This window comes from Artibeus jamaicensis, unplaced genomic scaffold (genome assembly GCF_021234435.1).
Source record: "Artibeus jamaicensis isolate MK-2021 breed Jamaican fruit bat unplaced genomic scaffold, CSHL_Jam_final contig_490, whole genome shotgun sequence".
Lineage (NCBI taxonomy): Eukaryota > Metazoa > Chordata > Mammalia > Chiroptera > Phyllostomidae > Artibeus > Artibeus jamaicensis.
The window spans coordinates 15,750,980-15,773,528 of NW_026521861.1; the positions used below are offsets into that span (position 1 = coordinate 15,750,980).

General features: G+C 39.9%; 1 protein-coding gene across 2 annotated transcripts in view; it reads left to right on the forward strand.

The window, feature by feature from the left end:
- Positions 1-1,075: 1,075 nt before the first annotated feature.
- WDR11 (WD repeat domain 11) overlaps positions 1,076-22,549 on the forward strand; it is a 54,065-nt gene continuing 32,591 nt past the window's right edge. The window contains exons 1-11 of one of the 2 annotated variants that reach the window (XM_053668476.1): positions 1,076-1,205; positions 2,181-2,292; positions 6,258-6,411; positions 7,546-7,719; positions 9,164-9,350; positions 11,549-11,714; positions 12,130-12,244; positions 13,075-13,270; positions 13,452-13,555; positions 16,812-16,988; positions 19,543-19,627. In XM_053668476.1, the coding sequence (XP_053524451.1) occupies positions 1,120-1,205; positions 2,181-2,292; positions 6,258-6,411; positions 7,546-7,719; positions 9,164-9,350; positions 11,549-11,714; positions 12,130-12,244; positions 13,075-13,270; positions 13,452-13,555; positions 16,812-16,988; positions 19,543-19,627 (1,556 nt within the window). In that variant the 5' untranslated portion in view covers positions 1,076-1,119. The remainder of the gene's footprint in view (positions 1,206-2,180; positions 2,293-6,257; positions 6,412-7,545; positions 7,720-9,163; positions 9,351-11,548; positions 11,715-12,129; positions 12,245-13,074; positions 13,271-13,451; positions 13,556-16,811; positions 16,989-19,542; positions 19,628-22,549) is intronic. The other variant, XM_053668477.1, reaches the window with a different exon arrangement.

The following is a 22,549-nucleotide window of genomic DNA, read 5'->3' on the forward strand; positions in this document are numbered from 1 at the left end:
CCCAGACACAAATTGTGGTTATGTTCTGATGAAGAAGGGGAGGATGAATTTGGGGAGCCAATTAACAATCATTGTCAAAAGAGACATCAAAGATTTTTAATAAGTGAGTGATAAATTTAGACCTGTGGATATGCACATCTCTAGTGGCCAGGAAAGCAACAGTTGGGAGGAATGTGGTGCCAGGAAGGTGGCACCACAAGGGCAGGGAAGCAGCAACAGTGTGAGGTTGCTAGAGAGCAAGTAAGGGCCAAAACGTGTCTATTGCCTTTAACAACTAGGTGGATATTGCAGATGATCTTTGAGAAAGCTGTTTCGTAAGAGCGATAAGGTGGACACAAAGACCTGGGGTGACAAAATTACCAACATTTTGTCCCTTTTGTTGATCGAGGAACTAAATGTATTAGAGGAGAAACACCTGCAGAAATCATTGTTGGAAAGCACGGGGAGGGAGGGATCGAGTCTGACTAAGCAGAGCTGCAGAGCAGAAACTTCAAAAGAAAACGATTCTAAGAGGCAAACGGGCCCTTGGTCTTGGGAACAACACTATCTTTTTTTCCCCAAGTATTTCCAAAACCGGGTATAGAGTGTACTCATACTGGAAAATCTTCACAGTCGAGCCATCAATCTCATTCGCTTTCTCCATTCCATCCAATTAATCCCGTTTATTTATATACTCTATGAAGTGAATGAGGACAGAGACTTGCCTCTTCTTCCTCGCGACACCCCCAGGCCAGCAACGGTATCTCGCATTGGCAGTTGCCCTAAGTTAATTAACTAAAGGGAGAAGGGCTAATAGAGACATTTTAGCACTTATTTTCAGGATTTCCAGCAAGGTACAGAGGCCTGCGCAGTGTCAGTCTGAAAGAAACAGACACGACTGGAGGGGAGCACGGGCCTGTATGCACTATGGCGGAGCCACCGGCGCGGCGGAACCCTGAAGGAGGAGGTACCGGGAGTAGAGAAACAAAGTCAGGGAAAATCACGAGCCGGGAACCTTGCATGCCGCGGAACCAAACAGCGGTGCGCACGGAGCCACCCGGACTGTGTTTGGAACGGAAGTGCAGTGGCCGCCGCTTCCGGATTGCCTGTCGGCTTAAAGGGTCGGGTTTAGCCGCAGCGATGTTGCCGTTCGCGGTGAACTGCAAGGTGTCGGCCCGCACCCTCACCGGGGCCCTCAACGCCCACAACAAGGCGGCGGTGGACTGGTGAGGGCGCCGGGCTGCGAGGCCGCCAGGGCTCGGCAGGAGTGTGCGAGGGGAAGGGGGAACAAGAGGTTTCACCCCCTGACTAGTGTGGCCTCGCCAAGACTGGGTGCCGCCCTCACGTTATAGAGATGTTCTTTTAAATACTGGGTTTTTGTTTTTGCTATAAAAGTAGTAAATACCTCGTGTGGGAACGTGCCGTGTGCCAATATATTTGCCCTCTTTCTCGCATCTTTGTTTCTCTGCTGATTTCCCTACACCTTCCTCAAACATCCTATTTCGTTCTCTGCCTCTCCAGGCTTCTCTCCCTCCACTGTTAGTGCCCGTGACCGCTCTGTCTTCCCCCTTCACTCTTACGTTTGTCCCTTACCTTGACTCATTCGACAGTGTGCCATCCTGTGCTAGGCACCTGTTCTCTCACCTTCATTTCACTTTTACCTCTTTCCTGTAAAATAATACTGCAGCTTTGGAAATTAATAATTAGACTGATGGAGAGCAGAAATCTATAGCTGTGGCTGCTGGGAATTTTGGTAAGCGGACTGGCGCCTCCTGCCCAGTGTTTGTCTTGTTACCTGGTTGGAAGGACCAGGGCTGATGGTAGACGTATGCAACATGATCTCAGGCACTTGGTGGATGCTCAGGAATCGAAGTTGAGCAATTCGAGGAGTAGGCCTTCAAAGACAAAGAGAGGACAGGAGATGTTTTATACTTTCTCAAGACTCTATATGCGTATCTCTTACAACCTTTTTGACCCAAATGAAAAGTGAATTTCGACAGGCATTTTTTTAGCTTAACTACACCCTTTATTGAAATAATTAAAATGCTGATCTTTGAGCTTAAGAGTAATTTTACTAGGTTTAAGAATAATTTTACTAGTGGTAGTACATATTAGGTAGATTTATCATTTATTTAGGATGCCTCTTGGCAAGAGGCCTCTTGGTTTGTTTTACTTAAATTTTAACATTGCTGTTTTGTTAGGGGCTGGCAAGGTTTAATTGCTTATGGATGTCATTCGCTCGTGGTAGTGATTGATCCCAGTACTGCCCAAACTCTTCAAGTTTTAGAAAAGCATAAAGCTGATGTTGTCAAGGTAAGTCAGATTCCACTTTGGCCCGATAATATATTGTCTGTTCTAAAGTAGCACTAGACTCTCATTAAGTCGTGTATAAATGTTGGGTAGCTTATAACAATATCTTTTTGGGGTTGACCTATTATTTTCATTCACACAACTTAACATAGATCCAGGATGAGTTATTAAGTGTTAGTTCGTAGGTTATTTTAAAGCTGATAAAAGAAACACCAATTCTATACTATTTGCTGGACCATTCATTCATTGTTAGTTTTGAGCACTTAGCATGTTCTGAAGAAAAAGAGTTGAAAGCTGTCAAGCAATTCATTGTCTAGTGAGGAAGAATGGAAACACAGATACAGTGTGGTAAGTGAGACTTGTGTAATGTGCCCTGAGAAGACAAAGGGGCGACCTGTTACCTAATTGTAGGGATCTGGGGAGGATCACAGAAGTTTTTGTTTTAGGAACTGGGAAACCGTAGGTAGCTAAATGAAAGATTGGGGAGAGCAGCACAGGAACAAGGAAGAAGACACACAAAGGTAAGCAGTACGTACAAGGCGGCTAAAAGACAGGATACACCTGCAGGGTGATAAAGGAGGAGGCAGCCAGAGACATTCACCTGCCATGAAAGTGTTGTAAGATTATGAAAAAATTGGTTTTTAGGTAGGAGATTGATAGGGTCATATCTGCATATTAGAAAAACTAGCATCAGTGCAGGATCCATTGGAGAAAGGCAATTCTAGGCAGTGAGAACATGCAGCAGATGTTTGCAGTAATTTTGGCAGGAAATTCTAAGGGCCCAAAATAAAGTTGAGGCATGAAGGAGTCTTATTTAGGAGCTGCTTAAAGAGATAAACTTGATAGCTTTACAGTAATCACTTTTAAGGGGAAGTCAGAGAATAGAATGGTTCCGAAGTTTCTGAGTTACAGTGATAAGCTGAGTGTGTGTAAAATCAGTGAATTTAAGTTTTTAACACAAAATCTGAGCTGCTTCAGGCAACTGAATTATAGTGATCTGAAATTTTAGGAGAGTGGAAATAGCTTTGGGGTCTTTATTTATTTATTTTTGATGACAGCTTTGACATATTCTTATCATAAAATTAACTCATTTAAAGGGTAGAATTCCATGGTTTTTAGTATTGTCACAGAGCTGTGTGGCCATCACTACAGTCTCCTAACTCCACAAAGAAACCTGAAACCTGTAACCTGTACCTATTAACAGTCATCGCCTTCTCCCTGCCACCCCAGCCTTTCCCCGTCCCCTTCATCTTTAGGCAACCACCAATCTACTTTTTGTCCTATAGACTCACCTGTTCTGCACATTTCATATAAATAAAATTATACAGTATGTGCCCAGCTCTTCCATGTTTTCAGGGTTTAGCCATGTGGTATCATGTGTCAGTACCTTGTTACTTTCTATTGTTGAATAATATTCCACTTTATGGGTAAACCACGTTTCTTTATTGATGGACTTTTTAGGTATTATGAATAGTGCTGTTTTGAATATTTCTGTATTTTTTTGTGTGTGAACCTGTGCTTTCATTTCTCTTGGGTGTAGAATTGCTGACTCATGTGGTAACTGTGTCTGACTTTTGAGGAACTGCTAGACTCTTTCCAAAGAGGCCTCACCATTTTACATTCCTGTTTGCTGTGTACCAAGATTCCAGTTTGTCTGTACCCTCACCAGCACTTGTCATGAACTATCCGGTTGGTTATAGCCATTCTAGTGCTCTGGTTTGCATTTTCTCGGATGCTAATGATGTTGAGCATCTTTTCATGTGCTTATTGGCCATTTGTATATCTTCTTTGAGAAATGTCAGTCCTTTGCCTATTTCTGAATTGCATTGTCTTTTTTATTATTGAGTTGTGAGGGTTCTTCATGTCTTCTGGATACAAGTTTCTTATCAGATATGTGGTTAGCAAATATTTTCTTTCACTCTGTGAGTTGTCTTTCACTTTTTTGAAGATGTCCTATGAAACATAAAAGTTTTTAGTTTTGATGTATTTCATTTTATCTATATTTTTTGCTATATTCAAGAAACCATTGCTTTTTACAATTTCAGAAAGATTTATACCTTTGTTTTCTTCTAAGAATTTTATAGTTTTAGTGCCTTCATTTAGGTTCCTGACCCATTCTGAGGATACACAAACAAACACACATATAATGAACTAAGGAAAAATACTATTGATTTTTGTATATTGACCTGTATCCTGTAATCCTGCTAAGATGATTAGATCTAGTAGTTTGGGGAGGAATTTTTGTGTATACAATCATGTGATCATCAGGTAACAGTTTCATTTTTTTTTTTATTGATAATCTGTGTCTTCTATTTTTTTTTCTTGCCATAGTGCATTGTTTAGGACCTCTACTGCAGTGACTAGGAATGGTGAGAGGATATTCGTGTCCTATTCCAGAACCTAGGAGGAAAACATTCAGTCTTTTCCTATTAAGTCTGATGTTAGGGTTAGGTTTTTTTGGGCTTTGTTTCCTTTTTTTTTTTAAGAAAATATCATATACTCTCTCTCTTGCTCCCTTTGTCCCTCCTTTATGTCTTTTTGGCATTTCTGGAGTTTTTATTTGTGTACATCCAAGTTTCAGTCTGGTAATACATTCCATATAAAAATATCCTTAAAGTTCTTGAGGTATATATCTAATATTGGTTGATTCTCTAAGCTTTTATGTGCCTGAAAATGTATTTCACTAATTGTTTTCTGTGTGGTACTTTAAAAATATACTCTGCTATCTTCAAGTTTGCATAATTTGTGATGAGAGATTCTTTCTTTGTTTCTCTGTATGTAGTGTATCTGTACTCATCTGCTGCCTTTAGGATTTTCTCCTGGTTTTTGGTTTTCAGCAGTTTGGTTATGATGTGTCTAGGTGATTTAAAAAAAAATATATATATATATATATACACACACTGCTTGGAGTTTAGCACTATTCAAGCACTATATGATTATATACATATGTAAATATATATATACAAAGGTGTAACATTGAAGAAGGCAGTGATTTCTTAAATACAGCAAAAAAAAAAAGAAAAAGAAAAAATAGATAAATTGGACTACATCAAAATTTAAAACTTCTGTGCTTCATAGGATACCCAAAAAGTGAGATATTGGAAATGTGCCCAAGGCCTGCACGATCCTGCCCCACGGAGCTTATAATTCATGGGTTAGTGATAGGTTAACACAAAGTAAATAAAATAATTACAGATTGTTGTGTGGTGAATGTTTTGAAGCGAACAAGCAGGATGCTGAGCAGGGGAGAGCAGAGGTTGTGGCCTGGGAAGGCCTTGGCTCAGGGCGTTTTATTCCCGACTCTGTATTTGATGCTTAGGGTTAACCTGATTTGCACTGGAATTTTTACGTTTTTTCTTTTGAGGATTCTGTTCTTATGATGTTGCTGAAGGTATAAAGCGTACTTTTTTTTTTTTAAGAGAAAAATAACATTGTTTCTAATTTTATGAAAGAGGGACAGCCAGAGTTTTTTGTTTGATTTTGTTTTTTCCTACTTTTCTCTCAGCAAGGTTTTTACAGCTCTTATTTGTCTCCTTTTAATTTAGAGAATAAAATACAGAAAATACTCTACTTAGCGATTTGGGACTTTAGATGTTCTGTCATAATTAGATTTCATTATTGTAACATTGGAATGATCACGTGTTAATACCAATGATCATTACCATTTCATGATATGGTACTCTGGGGCTTTTACCAGAATTTACTGGAATATTAAGGCTGTGCATCATTTCTCATATTTTAAAAGCAGGAACATAGTGATATTTTAAATATTTTCATTGCAACTTTAAAATCATAAATAATAAAAATGTCGAACTTTCAAGATGGAAACCATTTTCCTGTTTTTTAAAAAATATTTTTGTAATGTAAATATAGAATGTAGTATGGGTTTGGGTTGATGTTTTATGAAAATGATGGTCAATTTCATTCAGTACAAGTATTAACCTGATTTGATTTCTTCTCGTTATTAGGTTAAGTGGGCTAGAGAAAATTATCACCATAACCTTGGCTCACCATACTCCTTGCGCCTTGCTTCTGCTGATGTCAATGGCAAAATCATTGTTTGGGATGTGGCAGCAGGAATTGCTCAGTGTGAGATCCAGGAACATGCCAAGCCTATTCAGGGTGAGGACTGTCTGCTCTGCTGTTTGTTTGAATACATTTACTCTCAGAGTAGGTTTTTTCCCCTATTCATTTAATTTCATTGCTTCCCAGTTAACTCTTGATTCTGTTTAGCCTGTTCTACTGATCTGAATCTAGTTTTGTGTTTTTTTTAAAATCCTTATTAATGTACTTCTGGGCATATTTCCGCATTTCTCAGCTGACTTGAGTTTTGGTAAAATGCATTAATTTCAACATCAGCCTTGGTAAAGCTTGATGAGAAAAATTAAGCTGTTATAAACAATCTTGTAAATTAAGCTAAAATATAAGTAAACGTGGCCAAACTGCTATTTTGCATTAGCTCTCAGTGCTTACTCTACAGTAATTGAGATTGATCTTGATCATTTGTTTACATGTTTATTGACCTAAAACCAATACAATATTTTTGGACTCAAGGCTTTGACTGAGTGGCTATTTTGTATTAGTGAAGTTTTAAGATGACTGTTTAAAAAATATCTATTGAGTATTTACTATGTACTAGGCACTGAACTAGATGTTTATGCTCTTTATTGTTGTGAAATAAAATGAAATTACAAAGTCCCATTAGGTAATTCTATAAAAACACTGGGACAGTCTTTGACATAAAATTTTAAGTATTGATTACTGCAAATAGCCTTGTGTTTTCTTTCTCTTTATTTTATTTATCTTTAGAGGGAAGGGAGGGAAGGGCAGAGGAAGAGAAATATCCATGTGTGGTTGCCTCTCGAGCGCCCCCTACTAAGGACCTGGCTCACAACCCAGGCATGTGCCCTGGCTGGGAATCGAACCGGTAACTCTGGTTTGCAGGCCACACTCAATCCACTGAACCACACCAGCCAGCGTGCCTTGTATTTTCTTTGAAGTAATATTTTATATTTCTTGCAAATTTTGACTTTGAGATTCTAATGTCCACAGAGCTCATTTTTATATAAAATTAATTTCCTGTGCAATCGTGACACATATGTAACTTTGAGGGGAAAGAAACAGACTTTAAGGATTGTGTTAAAAAAAAAAGAGAGAGAGAAAAAGAAAACCCCCCAAACAACTAAATACCAAGGACGTGTTATCCAAGCCCCTCTGACGTGGATGGTCTCTGAACTCTGTCTCTGCTCTTGACAGACGTCCAGTGGTTGTGGAGTCAGGATGCTTCCCGGGACCTGCTGCTCGCCATCCACCCGCCAAATTACATCGTGCTCTGGAACGCAGACACGGGCACCAAGCTGTGGAAGAAGAGCTACGCGGACAACATCCTGTCTTTCTCTTTCGATCCTTTTGATCCTTCCCGTCTAACTTGTGAGTAATGGTTTCTTGTGGGACATGCGTTGAAGTAGTTATAATATAGTTAACTCTGTATACATAAGTTACACATACAGCATGTGTATCTGTAATGTTAAAACAACTGAGCGGAGTGGAGAGCTGCATCTTGAAGCTCCTAATTCAGCTCCTGCAGCTCCTAATACGATAATAAATCATAGCCCATAGCGTTGTCCAGTGTTCTGATGCTTAGACATTTGAACCAGCAAGCTGGGCCTTCACTGTGTTGAATTTGTGAGTAGAATTAGATCAGCCAGGGAGAGGGAGTTGCTGTGCTCTCCTAACTCAGACTTAATTAAATTTGGCTTTCTGGAACATCCAGACCACCCGAGTTAAGGGTTTCATTTAATCTGGCCAAACTCAGTTTTTCCTTTTTAAAGGAAAAGGCTCTAATTCATGCCATGTGTTTTGAGTGCCGCGACCAGATGCATGTGAGGGGCAGAAGAAGCCCAAGGGGGTTTTTTCCTTGCAGAGGCCGTTTCTGGCAGTGCACTTTTTTGATGCTTTACTGAGCTATTCATCTAAAAATTAGCTTTGTTTTTAGACAGATGTTTTTATGACTACATTGTTTAGAAAATACTTTTATTCAGTCATCCAACAGATGCTTCTTGAACTATTAGTGTATGTCGGGTGTGTTCAGGGACCTAGACTCCATCAGTGAAATAGGAAAAGGATCCCTGCCCTCGTCCCATGTGCATTCCCGTGACAGGGAGTCAGGCCCTGCTCGGAGCACAGCGAATGATAAGTTCTAGAATAGGAAGATGTTGCGAGTGGTATTAAGAAGGTGAAACGGTAAAGAAACGGGAGAAGGGGCGCGTGGGAGAGCGGGCAGGCGGTTGTGTTAGCAGGCCGCCGTGGGCGCGCCAGTGTGTCGTAGGTAGAGAGAACCCGACGTCCTGGGGTGCGGGCTGATGCTCAGGAAGGGAAAGGGAGTGCATGGCGACCGAGTAGCTCTTGCTAATCATAAAAAATTCATACCGTCAGCTCAAATGTTTGAACTTAGCTAAGTGTGATATGCAGAGCTTATATACATATGGGATTTTTTTCTTCTGTGAATTTCATATTCGGTAAAATATTTAGATTTTGAAGTTATGGAATATAATGAGGGAAGGTTTTTTCATGAAAGTCCGTGCACTGAATTATTTGGAAGAACAAACATTTGTTCTTTCTGCCAGTAACCTTCTGGTATCTTTTTAATATTAAACATTAATTTAGAAGGCTGAGCTAGAAGGCCTCTGATGAATTACAGTGGACCACCTGTTTCCCTTCAGTTCGGAGAACATTCCCATTATGTTACTACTGCGAAGCACTGCCAGTTTTATATTATCATTAAAAGTAGCATTACCTTGCTGTCAAAATTGTATCGGAAAAAACCGCTAAACTCGATTGAACTTTCATTAGCGGTTTGCTTCTCTCCATGTAGTACTCACCAGCGAGGGCATTGTGTTCATCTCAGACTTCTCCCCGTCCAAGCCTCCCTCGGGCCCGGGGAAGAAGGTCTACATATCCAGCCCACACTCGAGCCCCGCTCACAACAAGCTGGCCGCAGCCACGGGGGCAAAGAAGGCTCTTAATAAAGTCAGAGTCTTAATCACTCAGGAGAAACCTAGGTACGTACAAGTGTAAAGCTAACAACATTCGACTGTTTATCATCTGTTCTTGGGAAAAAATCAATTTCGAACCTGTGCTAAGATTGATTTTCTTCTTCTTCTCACCCTTTCTCATTTCTGCTTTCGAATTTAGAAATAGATTTCTGTCTTTTGACAAAAATGCCCTTTTTGTCACCTCCTGCAAAGGGAGACGTAGCATTTAGTGCGGCTCCTTCGTTTCCACTGATTGTGCCAAGCTCCCTGCACTGATTTTTTACAGATTAAAAATTTTGATTTTTGATTTTTACTTTTGAAAATATGAGATGAACATTCTAATATTGCGGCTACTGAATATATTCAGAATTTGAGGACAACATGTCGATTTTCATTTTAAATATGTACATTTACCTGACTTGGGTGCTGTGTAGTCCCTTTAGCTGTAAAATATGGGTATTTTTCGTATGCATGTAAAGATGTTTCTCATACTGGTAAGGGCAAGGGCTGCAGGGGATTCAGAAATTCTTTCCTCTTGCTCAGATTTCACTCCCCAGGCTCTAAAGTAGTGTGTGGAGGGATGTCACGGAGCCGCTGCAGCCTACGTGCTCACCGTAGTTGCTGGTGCTCGGTAAGCATTCGTTCTGTGAATGCTGGTGTCGTTCACATCAGAAGTTGCAACTTAAAATTTTATTGTAAGGAATTTTATGCTTTAGAAATAGATTTCTGTCTTTTTCCTAGAGACGTGATAGTTCTTAAATTTTTATTGCTTCGGCAGGTTTTTTTTTTTGGCATTTATTTTGAAAGAGCCATTGCTTTTAATATGCTAAGTTTATTTTATCTAGACTTGTGAGTAATTACCTGAAAAATATATGGTAAAATATAAATTGTCCTACAAATACATTTTTAATTTATATATAAATATTGTTTTTATATATTAACCATAGGGTGGTTAATATGTAAAACTTTTAATATATAAAAGTTCACTAATTTATTTCCCACCCCATGCCAAAATAATTTTAAGATTTCTCCTTAAATATCTTTTTTCCCTTTCTTTTTTGTTTATTTTTTAATTTTTTAAAAATGTAATCTTTATTGTATTTTTTTTTCCATTACCATGCTCCTTAAGTATCTTAAGAGTACTATTTATTTTTCATTGATTCTCTCATAAATAAATAATTATTTTGTGGTCTGAAGAGTTGTATACATTGTGATTTACATATGTTACATTTTCTCTCATGTGAATTGTGTGTTCACCTTGAGTTTGGGGGCAGTGAATTGTTAATCCCTCCAAACAGAACGACTCTGGGAGTTTTCACACACATCATCACAGTCCTCACGCTGCAGTCCCCGTTCTGTGAACGAGGAAGTTGTGCCCCGGGTTGTTTCCAATACCGCCCAGCTCCCCCAGACGGGAGACGGCAGGGGCGGGCTTTCAGTGCGGTCCACATCCCTCCCTCGTCCTCTGATGTCATTGTACTTTAAATTTCAAAACCTTTTAATAATATTATTATGTAAAAAATAGAACACAATTATATGTCCATTCCTATTGAAGTATATTATACAAAGGTTGTGACTAAATATTTGCAATAGTCACAAATTGCTGAAATGATTTTTGAGATTCTGGTAGTCTTTTTCAATTCTCATAGTTTAATATATTTTATTTACACAGAAGAAGATACTATGCTAAGTGAGTAAATGCCCTACTTTGTGTGGAAGGCGGTTTCAGACAGCTTGCAGGGAGACAGCCTGCAGGGAGATGAAGGCGGGCAGGGGAGGTGCCTTTCGCACAGCCCGCCCCGCGGTGCCCCACGCATCCTGAACGCTTTGTTTTAGCCCAGAGTCCTGATGTCACAGTCTGTTTAGCACTTCTAGGTGCAAAATAAAGGTAACATCACTATCTTACGAAGGGTCTAGCTTACCGTAGACTTGTCATTTTACCCGTCGTCTTACTCTTAACTATTTTACTTTAAATTTTTCAAAAACTTAGAAACACCATCTCACTCAACCTGTACTATATTATTGTCATAATTTAGGTTTTGGCATGTAGTAGAGGTCTAAGTTTGAAACAGTAGCCCTTGTAGATCATTTCATAAACAGTTACCATTCTCACTGACTTTTTATGCGGGAAGTATAAAACTCAAGTCTTTATTAGCTTTTTCTGATGTGAATAAAATCTTTGACTCATTTCTCAATACCTAAAGTAAATGTTTGCTTTTTTTCAGTGCTGAATTCGTAACTCTCAATGATTGCCTTCAGTTGGCATACTTGCCTTTCAAAAGGAATCACATGTTGCTACTCTATCCTCGAGAGATTTTGATCCTTGACCTTGAAGTGAATCAGACAGTGGGTGTGATTGCAATAGAGCGAACAGGAGTTCCATTTCTGCAGGTATGGACAGTTTATAAATTCCATCCCAGAAGTTAATTATGAATGTTTTAGGGAGAAAACTATAATCATGCAGAAGTCCTTAGTTCGACTTTCTCTTTTCTATTTATTTAAAAAGCAATGTTATTTTATATGTATATATAAAAAAATTTTTACACTCTTGTTTGGTTTGATTTACCCTAGAAATTCTGACTAACCTGGAGATACTTACGGAATTATTTAAGTTACATGGATAAAGACAAATTTTTTTTATTATAAATGGATTTTTAAGTGTTTATTTAGTTTTAAAACTTGGGTATTATGTGATATATTTGTTTTGTCCTTTTTGCCTATATTCTCTAAGTATGAGCTTATGAATTTCACAGTATATACTCTAATGTATTGTGTTTTAAAAAATAAATGAATCATCTATTTGAAGGTAATACCCTGCTTTCAACGTGATGGTTTGTTTTGCCTACATGAAAATGGTTGTATAACTTTACGTGTTCGAAGATCTTATAATAGTGTTTTCACCACTTCAAATGAGGAATTAGGTGAGTTTATATCTCACAATAATGTTCATTATATTTTCTTCAGGATTATTTTATAAAGCAAACACCAGCCAAATCATAGAGTCAGTGATAATCCTGGCCCTGAAAAAGTAGAATATGGTTATAATATGGGATATTAAGAAAAAAAAAACCACAAGCCCTAGAATAATCTCTTGGTGTTGTAATAGTGCCCCTCTTACATACAACAAAGAAAGTGATACATTGTAACTCCCTCTTGATTGTGTCCAGGGGCCGAGCAGTGCTACCTTTTGTGAATTTTCCTTTAGTGCGAGCCCAGCCTCATCATTACGCCTCCTTGACTCTTCCTCTGTGTTAGGGTTTCCACTGTTGAGTGACCTCGGCCAGTAAGTCTCCAGGTCATTCTGTCGTCAGTGTCAGTCTAACCCTGGAGAATACAAACAATGTTTTGGGAAATAAAATGTTGGTAGAGTTGAAAGTGGCTTTCACATCTTGGGTAAAGCACATTTGTTTTCAGGCTCACCGTAGACCGACCTCTGTGAACTGTGCTGTTCATTACTTAATTGTGCGTCACTGCTTAAAGCGTTTATTTTAGAAATGTTAAAAAAACAGGCTATCTTGAGTATATTCAATAGTTGTTATTTTGGAAATTAAACTTGGTGTAGACAATCACTGAAGTAATTATACTTTGAAGAAATTAGTGATAATTGTAGACAGGGAAGCCATTGTTGACAAATATTCCGTTGCTGAAGGAATGATCACCATTTCAGTTGAGGTTTTATTTAAAGAGGAAGAAATACTAGTGGTGTCGCTGCGGTTGCACCGATACTGAGGAAAACCAATGCTGTGTCCAGACCCAGATCCTGTCCAGGAGCTTACCTACGATTTACGAAGCCAGTGCGATGCCATCAGGGTGACGAAGACTGTCCGTCCCTTCAGCATGGTGTGCTGTCCTGTCAATGAGAACGCAGCTGCCCTCGTAGTGAGCGACGGAAGGGTCATGATCTGGGAACTGAAGTCTGCTGTTTGTCATCGAAGCTCACGGAACAGGTACGTCGGTCAGTGGGGTCGTCTGTGCGTGAGAATTCAGACCTCGGGTCACTGGAGGGTTGTGTCACCCTGCTGGAGCTGTCTCGCCTGCTGGTGGGGGAACAGCGTGCTGTGACCTGCAGTTAGGAGTTCGTCAGTCACTCTCGTGTGATGCGGATTTACGTGTGTCCTGTCTTTGCAGCAGCGCCGGGGTGTCACCGCTGTACTCTCCCGTGTCCTTCTGCGGGATCCCTGGAGGGGGGCTGCAGAAGAGACTCCCAGACCTGTCCTTGGACAGCATGATCGGTATGCGTGCCTTCTTTTCTCTGACTTTCATGGCAGGTCGTTGAAGGGCGAGGTCTGTAGAGTCGCCGATTTGCAGTCATTCTAAAGTCCACGTTAACACTTGAGAGAACTCAAGTGTAGAGAGCACAGAGCCTTGTACACTCTAGATACGCAGTACGTACTTACGAAGGAGTAATGCAGTCGCTGAGCAGTATTAGGGAGAAGCGTTTTAACTTTTTTTTTTAAGATTTTATTCATCTTTAGAGAGGAAGGGAAGGAAGAGAAGGAGAGAAACATCAATGTATGGTTGCCTCTCATGCGTCCCCTGCTGGGAACTGGCCTGCAACCCAGGCATGTGCCCTGACTGGGAATCAAACTGCGATCGTGTGGTTCGCAGGCCCATGCTCAATCCACTGAGCTGTGCCAGCCAGGGCGTGTTCTAACTTTTTGGCATGAATTGTCTTGTTTACATGTTGGCGATTCTTTCTTTCAACAGATAATAATTTGCAAATAAAATATTGCTTTCAACTCAATTATTATAGGGCCAGTGTATATTAAAGAAAGAATGAAGATTTGCAATTTCTAATATTATACAACTAGAAATTGTAAATATGCCAAGCAATTTTTATATCAAATTTTTTTGAAATTGTGGCTATGGTTTATAAAGAATTGTTCTGAATCATTATTTGTTCTTCCATAATGTAATTTAAAATTGATATTTTTAGTAAGTTATTTTGTTTAAATGGTTGATAGATGATATATAAGAAAGATATTAATCTTTTAAATCAGATGACATTATTGAGTGCTTATTACTATGTTAAGTGCTGAGCTAAATGCTTTGTATATTACCTCAAACAATCTTGCAAGATATATAATATTATTATTTCCACTTTGTGGGAACTGAGACCCAGAGAGATTTAAAAAAATACTTGCTCAAAACCACACAACCAGTAAATAGAAGAGCCAGAATGTGAATCCGTTCACCCAAGTCTGGAACCTGCCCTTGGCTATGGCCTCCAGTCCTGGCTACTCCTCCGGGGGCTTAGGCAAGACCTGACCTTGCCAGGCCTTGGTTTTCGCATGATCCCTGTAAGTTGTAAAATCCTTTTGCTCAATGACACTAACTTTTATATTTAAAATTATTTCTCTTTACCTTCCAGACATAAGTCCATATAAGGAAGTTTAGACACATACTTCTGCAAAATACATCTTATCAGTAACACAGTTATCTGAGTTAATTGACCTTGTCTGCACTTGATAAAAAAATGAAATTGAAAAGAATTACAAACACACACAAGCACAGAACTAATCAGTAATATGAAACGTTGAAATTTTATGCTTTTTAGGTATCTAAGTAAAATAAATTACATTTTAAAAAAGATTTTTAAAATTACTTTTAGAGAGGGGGGAGGGAGGGAGAAAGGGTGACAAATATTGATGTGTGAAACACCAGTTGAAACATTAATTGGTTGCCTCCTGCACGCTCCCAACCAGTGACCTGGCCTGCAGTCTAGGCACGAGCCCTGACCAGGAATTGAACCACTGACCTTTCGGTTCACAGGCCAGTGCTCAGTCCACTGAGCCACACCAGCCTGGGCTAAATTACATGGCAAAACAGTTTTTGAGAATGTAGTTGATTTAAAAGTATTATACAGATGGGGCTTTGTCATTTAAAAACATTTTAATTAAAACTTTTAATGAAACTTTTAATTTGAAATTTGCTATGTACTTAGTTGAAAGCAACTATGTGATAGTTGAAAGCAACTCAGTTAAATAAGAGTCCTTATTTATAACAGTATCCATTGGGTGAAAGCTGCTGTTTATTACGGCCTAACCGGCTCTACTTGTGAATGGCCTCTGTGGAAGACGCTTGAACCAAAACACGGCAGTTCTCAGGAATCAACTTTGAGACGCTGAGGGTTGGCAAACATGAGCCTACCTGTTGAACTTCCCGTTCCTTTAGACCCCATCTTTTATAACCAGAGATTGATATTAATTGTAGGATTGATCCTAAGGGGTCATTTTATTTGCATTAAATAGATGACCATTTTTTTCTGTATATCTTATGGATTTTAAAATAACTTTACAGCCTCAAAAGATTATAGTCAGAGTCCCATCACCCACTCTGGTAACTATTTATATTTTTCCCTTTGTACATTTGTATGCGGATACATTATATACACTCACATATAGTTTATTATGTATTTTTGACTGTTGAATCCCAGTAGTCAGAAGTGATTTATAGGAAGAAAAAATTGTATACCCTTATTAGTAAATGGTGTTGATTTTGTTGTATTTTTCATGTTTACATTTTGTTACATTGATTTTTACTGGAGTCATCTTTTTAGTTTGAGACTTGATAACCTAAGTATGAATATTATATCTGAAAGTTATGCCATTTAATACTTAACTCTCGACAGTTACAGGTTGTATTTGATATATAATTTTACATATTTATGTATAACACATTTAACTTTAAAGCTTAATTTTATAATTGTATAGACACAGTAAGATTTCTTATTAGAAATCTGAATGAGTCCTTGAACCTGTTGTTTGCAATTGCCAGTTCTGTGTGCACTTGACAAAGTGCACCAGTTGAAAGTGTGGTGTCACGCCCTGGTTGGTGTGGTTCAGTGGACTGAGCGCCGGCCTGTGAACCAAAGGGTTGCTGGTTCAATTGCGAGTCAGGGCATATGCCTGGGTTATGAGCCAGGTCCCCAGTAGGGGGTGCAGAAGAGGCAACCACACATCAATGTTTCTCTCCCTCTCTTTCCCCTTCCCTTCCCCTCTCAGTGAATGAATGAATGAATGAATGAATGAATGAAAGTAACGCTTTACAAAGTGCTGCAACGTCCCACTCCATGGAAACTGCCCGCTAACCCAAGTCCTCTGGTTTGTCTTTGGTGCCATAATACCAGGAACTTTGGCTGTGTGTGTCAGCTGAGGGTTGGCAAACATGAGCCTACCTGTTGAACTTCCCGTTCCTTTAGACCCCATCTTCCTGAGACAGGAAGTGTGTCTCAGAAGACAGAGGTTAGCAATTCTGGAGAGCAATATTCTGGAGTAATGTAACTTGTGAGATGTCAGACAGGCATGTAAGTCCCACAGCCAAGTACAGAGCCGTTGTGTAGCTGCAGCCCCACAGTGCTCCGCTCCACTGGCTTGACCCGAACATGCTTTCCCAGGCCTGAAAAGGATTCCCACCGAGAAGGTTTTTTAGATTTGAATATCAGCATACATTATAATGAATATATTGATGTTTCTGATTACCAATCAGGGCAGAGTGCCATTGCGGGAGAAGAGCACCCTCAGGACTCCCTCCTGCAGGAAGTGCACCTCAAGTTCCTGCTCACGGGGCTGCTGTCTGGACTGCCCGCACCGCAGTTCACTGTGCGCATGTGCCCGCCGCTGACCACCAAGAACATCAAGATGTACCAGCCGCTGCTTGCTGTTGGTGAGTGTCCCGCCTGGTTTGAAAAAATTCTTCACACGTGCCCTACATTTTGTAAGACTTGCAGCTTTGCAGTTGCTAGAAAGTTCTCTTTATCTTTAAGAAGAAAGAGGAAGAGGCTATGTTAAATCATGTAATACCCACCTTAAAATATTCTTCCTTTTTCTTCTGTCCTTTGAGTCCACCCATCTTTCTGTTTGTTTATTTTTAATCACAATGATAATTCGCCCACCGAGGCGGCACAGTGGAGACCCTGACGCCACAGGTCCTCTTCTGAAACGCCAGGGGACAGTCCTTGTGTGGTGCAGAATCTGGGCTCCTCGTCTTTCCTTGGACCGCCCAGGCTCTTTCTGCGCCAGTTCCTTTGCACTGGGTGTTTGCTGACTGGTAGCACAGTTGTAGTTCGTGGTTTAGTGACAGCAATGTTCGTTTGCTAAAATTGTATGTTAAAAATTGTTTAAAGTGTCTGGGGTCTCTGTCAGCTGAAATTTGCCTCTTAGGTTGACATTACATATTTTTATGTTGTAGATAGAAAAATAAGTCTGGGTTTTAACTTGCTGTCACATTAATTTTATAATAAGATGAGTAACCTGATTTCCTTTGTAGAAAAATTTAATTTGCTATTACATGTAGAGGTTAAAATTCATTTCTCAGAAATTTCAAAAAACAGTATCTTGCTTGAAATTGTCAACATTTTTAAAAAGATGCTGGTTTTTGGCTTCTGGCTTCCTCCCAGGGTTTATAAACATGTGACTTGTGATATTGTTTTTCTAAAATGAGAACTTAAGTTTGCTGCTGGCGTGTCTGAGTTATGCTAGTGTGTCAGCTCAGGGCGCACCTGTGAGCAGCCATGGCTCATTTGAACGTTATACACCAGGATTCTTTTTCCCCCAGGGCCTTATTTTATTACTATCTTCTGCAGGTGATTTGAATTTTAACATTCAATAGTCCAAGTGTACATACGGACTAAATAGTAATCATTATATGTCCAGATTTATATAAATCAAATACGTTTCATTTTTGCTACAGAATCTACTGATTCATATTAAACTTCTTAAGGAGATTTTAATTAGGATTTGTCAATGTACAATATCTGTACATGGTCAGTGTATTTAATTTGCCTATTAGGACTCTGTCAATTTCTTGGAGAAAATTATTTCTTGGGCCAGCTAGATAATAAGAACTAAGTCAGGGTCTGAGATTTCTGTTGTAGAATAAGCTATATTGTAGTGGTATGTAATGAATATCAAGTCATTTATTGTATTTAGTATAGTAACAGAGTACAACCAAGTAATGTAAAGTGTACCTCTGCGGAGTCACTAGTGAAGGGGAGCAGCGTCCGTCTGGGGGCTGCTGCTCCTCGGGGTCCTCCTAGATGTTAGGGGGACCTAACACCGGCTCAGCATCAGCAGATTGCAGAATGTGGAAATTATTTGGTCGTTATGAAGATCGGGTAGCCGAAGAGTTTTAGTAATTCTTTAGATACTTTCTCGGTGCTAGAAAAGTATTGTTGTGGCACAGATGATAAGTGGAAACAAGTGTAATGCTCTGTTTTCTCTAGAACAGTTTTACAGTGTTTCTGAAGCTTAATTCAACAAGTAAGCTAAAACTGAAATTTGCCTGCCATTTTTACTTCTATTATTATTATCATTATGTTTTATTGTTATTTCTACATTTATTGCTTTGTATGAATTCATTAATCACTTTAAGTCATGTGCAGTGAGAAAGTGATTGTTTGATGTGTTATACTGGTCACTTTTCTTGCTTAAGTTACAAAACAGTTTAAGGTTTGAAACATTACTTTCTCAAGAATGGCCATGTCCCTTCTAATTAAATTTTAGACACACTACCTGAGATCATAAGTGTTAGGCAAAATAATAACTATAAGCCATAATTACAGTAATAAGTGAAATAGTAATAATCATGTACTTTGTGCCAGGTACTGTACTAAGAGTCTATGTTCTCATTTCATCTCCAACAGATAGGTTTTCTGTTACACCCATGTTTAAAGGATAGGAATGACAGATTTAGCATGGTCAAGTTCGAGTTTAAGGGCAGAACCAGGGCTTGGACTCAAGCTTCTTTGACTGAAAAATCCAGTTAGTCATTATACTTGACTGTCTCTTTGTGATTTATTTAATATAAAAGACAAAACCAAACCACAGTCTTTGTAAAGAAAATAAAGAAAAACAGAAAAATCTGGTCAATGCGTTCTGCTAGGAGTCCTTTTTGAAGACTAGTTACAATCAACATTCCAGATTTCAAAAAGTGTAAACTCCCCTGTATGAAAAAGCCTAGGAAAGTGCTTCTTAAAATTGTGTGTGTTGTTAGGTTTTGAAATTTTTCTGTGAAAATCTATCTTTTGACTTACATATGATCTCAGAGCACATGAGATCAGGCTCATTTTTGGTAAAAGGAGAATTTGGTCTTTTTTATCACATAGCTTTGGTCCTTTTTATAAGAGACAAATGTTGTAAAATGATTAAAGTCTCGAGGTAAGACTTGTGTGGGGAAGATTGGGAACCCCCTTACACGTACTCCTCCGCCGTTTTCACAGGTACGAGTAACGGCTCCGTCCTGGTGTACCACCTCGCCAGCGGGCTGCTGCACAAGGAGTTAAGCATCCACTCGTGTGAAGTGAGGTGAGTATGTCACTGTGTCTCCGACATCAACGTCACAAACCCACGTGGCGTAGACTGTCCTCCACTGAACGCTCTGCAGTGGTGACTGTCCGACTGGAGACAGTAGTAAACATTCATGTCCAGCTGCCGGCTCCGCTGATCGAGGATGAGTGCTGACTGTCTGCCTCTTCTAAAGGGCACTATGCAGCGGAGAGTTTCTTCCTCCCTTTTATTGCTGCATCTTAATTGGTTTCTCCTAAGATTCAGGCTGTTTTCTTACTGGAAATCTTTGTTTCCTTGTTCAGGTTTGTTTGGTTTGTTTTTCATTTCTGTAAAGATCCCTCAGTAGGACCGCTTATCAAAATTGAATACAATCATTTTAATAATTAATCTCATTTATTTCTTTGTTTAAGCACCATCAGAAAAGGGCCAAGACTGCCTAGCATTCATTTTTTCATTTTCAGATGGGATCTTTGTTATGAATATGCAGACACACGTGAGGGAGGGCTAAAGTGACAGAGGAATGCCTCTTCCTCCCCATTGTCAAGTGCGCCCATGTCTTCCCAGGGCCTTATGTTGCTGTCTATGTGGCTCTTTCCTTTTATGCCTGAGCGAGGATGGACTGTGCAGTTACACATGTGTAATGTAAAGTCATTAAATGGCCACTACTTTTTGATGATAGGCCATTTTGTCCTCTGTACATTATATTAAGATAGGTCCCATGTATATGTTAGAATTCTTAGTGAACTTATAGGACACCTTCCCCTTGAGTAAATGCGTTGTCTGAACAGGCGAGGGTTAACCCTTTAAGGATCGCAGCTCCTGATTGGGGTGGGAGTCTCTGAGGGGTTACACGGCCTCGTGCCTTGCGGTGCATGGCCTTGTGGTGCGTCGTTGTGCCTGCAGCCCGGTCACTGCCTATCCCCTCCCAGTGCTGTGCTCCCGCAGTGTCTCCCAGTCACGCAGACATGGAGGAGCATTTTCCAAAGCGGTGGGCTTCTGAGGCGCAGTGATGTGGCTCATTTTCTTCTTTCCTGGCCGCAGCCCTGCTGCTGCTGCTGCTGGTGCCGTCTCTCTCCCTTTCTTTCTTTCCCACCGGCATTTCTCCGCCTGCCCTCATCCTTGCCGTTGGTGTGTGGCGTTTCCGCTTCCGGCTTGACACCAACCAGTCAGAACTTTCCGGTGAGTCGGTCCCTGTTCTCACTTCGCCTGCATCACCGTATTGACTCTGCTGCAGTTGTGTGCAGGAGGCGCCGCGATTGCCAGTTTACAGCAGGAGCAGCTGAGTGGTGTGGACTAATCTGAAAAGCTGGTGGAATTCCGTCGAGGCCTTTTAGGCTTCAGAGTCGAGTTCTTATACTCATGGCAGGTGCACGTAGACTAGAGGAAGCATTTTGACAGTAAGATAGAAATTTGAGTGAACTGGATTCACGTTAGGAACTCATACTACATGCTTCTGGAAAATCAAGCAAATTTAAATTTTTTCTGAATGCTGAAGTTTTTTAGTAAAGACAGGAGCTCATTTATCAGTGAGTTATTCGTTTCTTTGTTTTTTAAAATTGGGGTGCCGTTGGTTATTAGGATCATGTAGGTTTAAAGTATACATGTCTGTGATACATGATCTGAACATTGCATTGTGTGCCCACCACCCAAAGTGGAATCTTACGTTTCTTAAAGTAATATTTCTCACCCTGGCTCAGGTCATGATGTCACAGAACATGGGACTCACACACGCTGTAATGGTATTTGTTATTGAGTAACACTGGGTGTCTCTGTAAACTGTTACCCAGGAAACCACATAACTCGGAGGGACCACTCCTGGGACGGGCTGGTGTGAATGATCGTACAAATATGCTCCCTTTTTTGTATGAATTTTCCCTCTTAATTGCCATTTTGAAAATAATTTACCTTTTATATTCAGAGGTGGTACCTAAGAAGATGCTAAAATCCTGCTTTCTTTGTCAATTAATGCAGTTATGGTGTTATAATTAAAAGTCATTGTGAAAATTTCACAGATGTGTTATCAAAACTGCCGAGCTTATTAGCAGCAAACCCAGTACATTCCAGATATTCACATGCATATTAAAGGCCAGCTTTCAGAAAGTTGCTTTTCTGCCTGCACTAAATGTGTTGTTTAAAACCACTTGATGTTAAACACTTGAATCCTATGCACGCACATGGTCAGGGACTGCCTAGTGCAAACAGCTGCATCTGCTGTGGGTTTTTAAAACCACGATGTTTTCACCAGTTACGCTTTACAACTAAGTATTGAGTGGCTTCCGTATGTCTGCAGACATCTTTAAGTCTTATAATCTGTTGCAAGACACCTAGAAGTAGATGGAGTGATCCATGTAGGTTTTCTTAGATTATTAGTTGGTGTCTGTGTCCAGTAGACTAGATTTAATAATATAACCCAATACTGTTTCCAGTATTGGAAATTATTAGAACAGTAGTTTATATGGTATGAGAACATTGATTGGCTCAGTATTGCTTTGAGTAAATTTGAGTGATTTGTGGAAAGAAAATGATCTCTATTTTGTCTGTCCATAAATTTGCAGAAGTTAGTTTTATGCAACCCTAGAACTTTGAGGCCTTTCAGGAAGTGCGTGCCCCCAGCCACCCAGCGCCGAGAAGTAGGTTCTGTAGCGTCCCCAGGGAGGCCGGTAGGCCCAGCTTGGGCGCCTGCAGGGGTCAGAGCCCCCGACACCCACGGACAAGGTGGCAGCTGTTCAATACTTAGAAACCCTACAGAAGAATCTAGATTGAGTCAGAAAATGAGCTGCTGTTCTTCTGAGGTTTTTGTAGAGCTCAGTGCAGAGTTTAAACCTAAAGAGTAACTTTCTAATCCGTAGAGCACTGTGGTGCTTAGCTGTGTTTGAAAAGAGTTTTCTTTCTTTCTTTTGAGAAATAATCCCTTCTTATCGAATCTACTTTGAAGTCCAG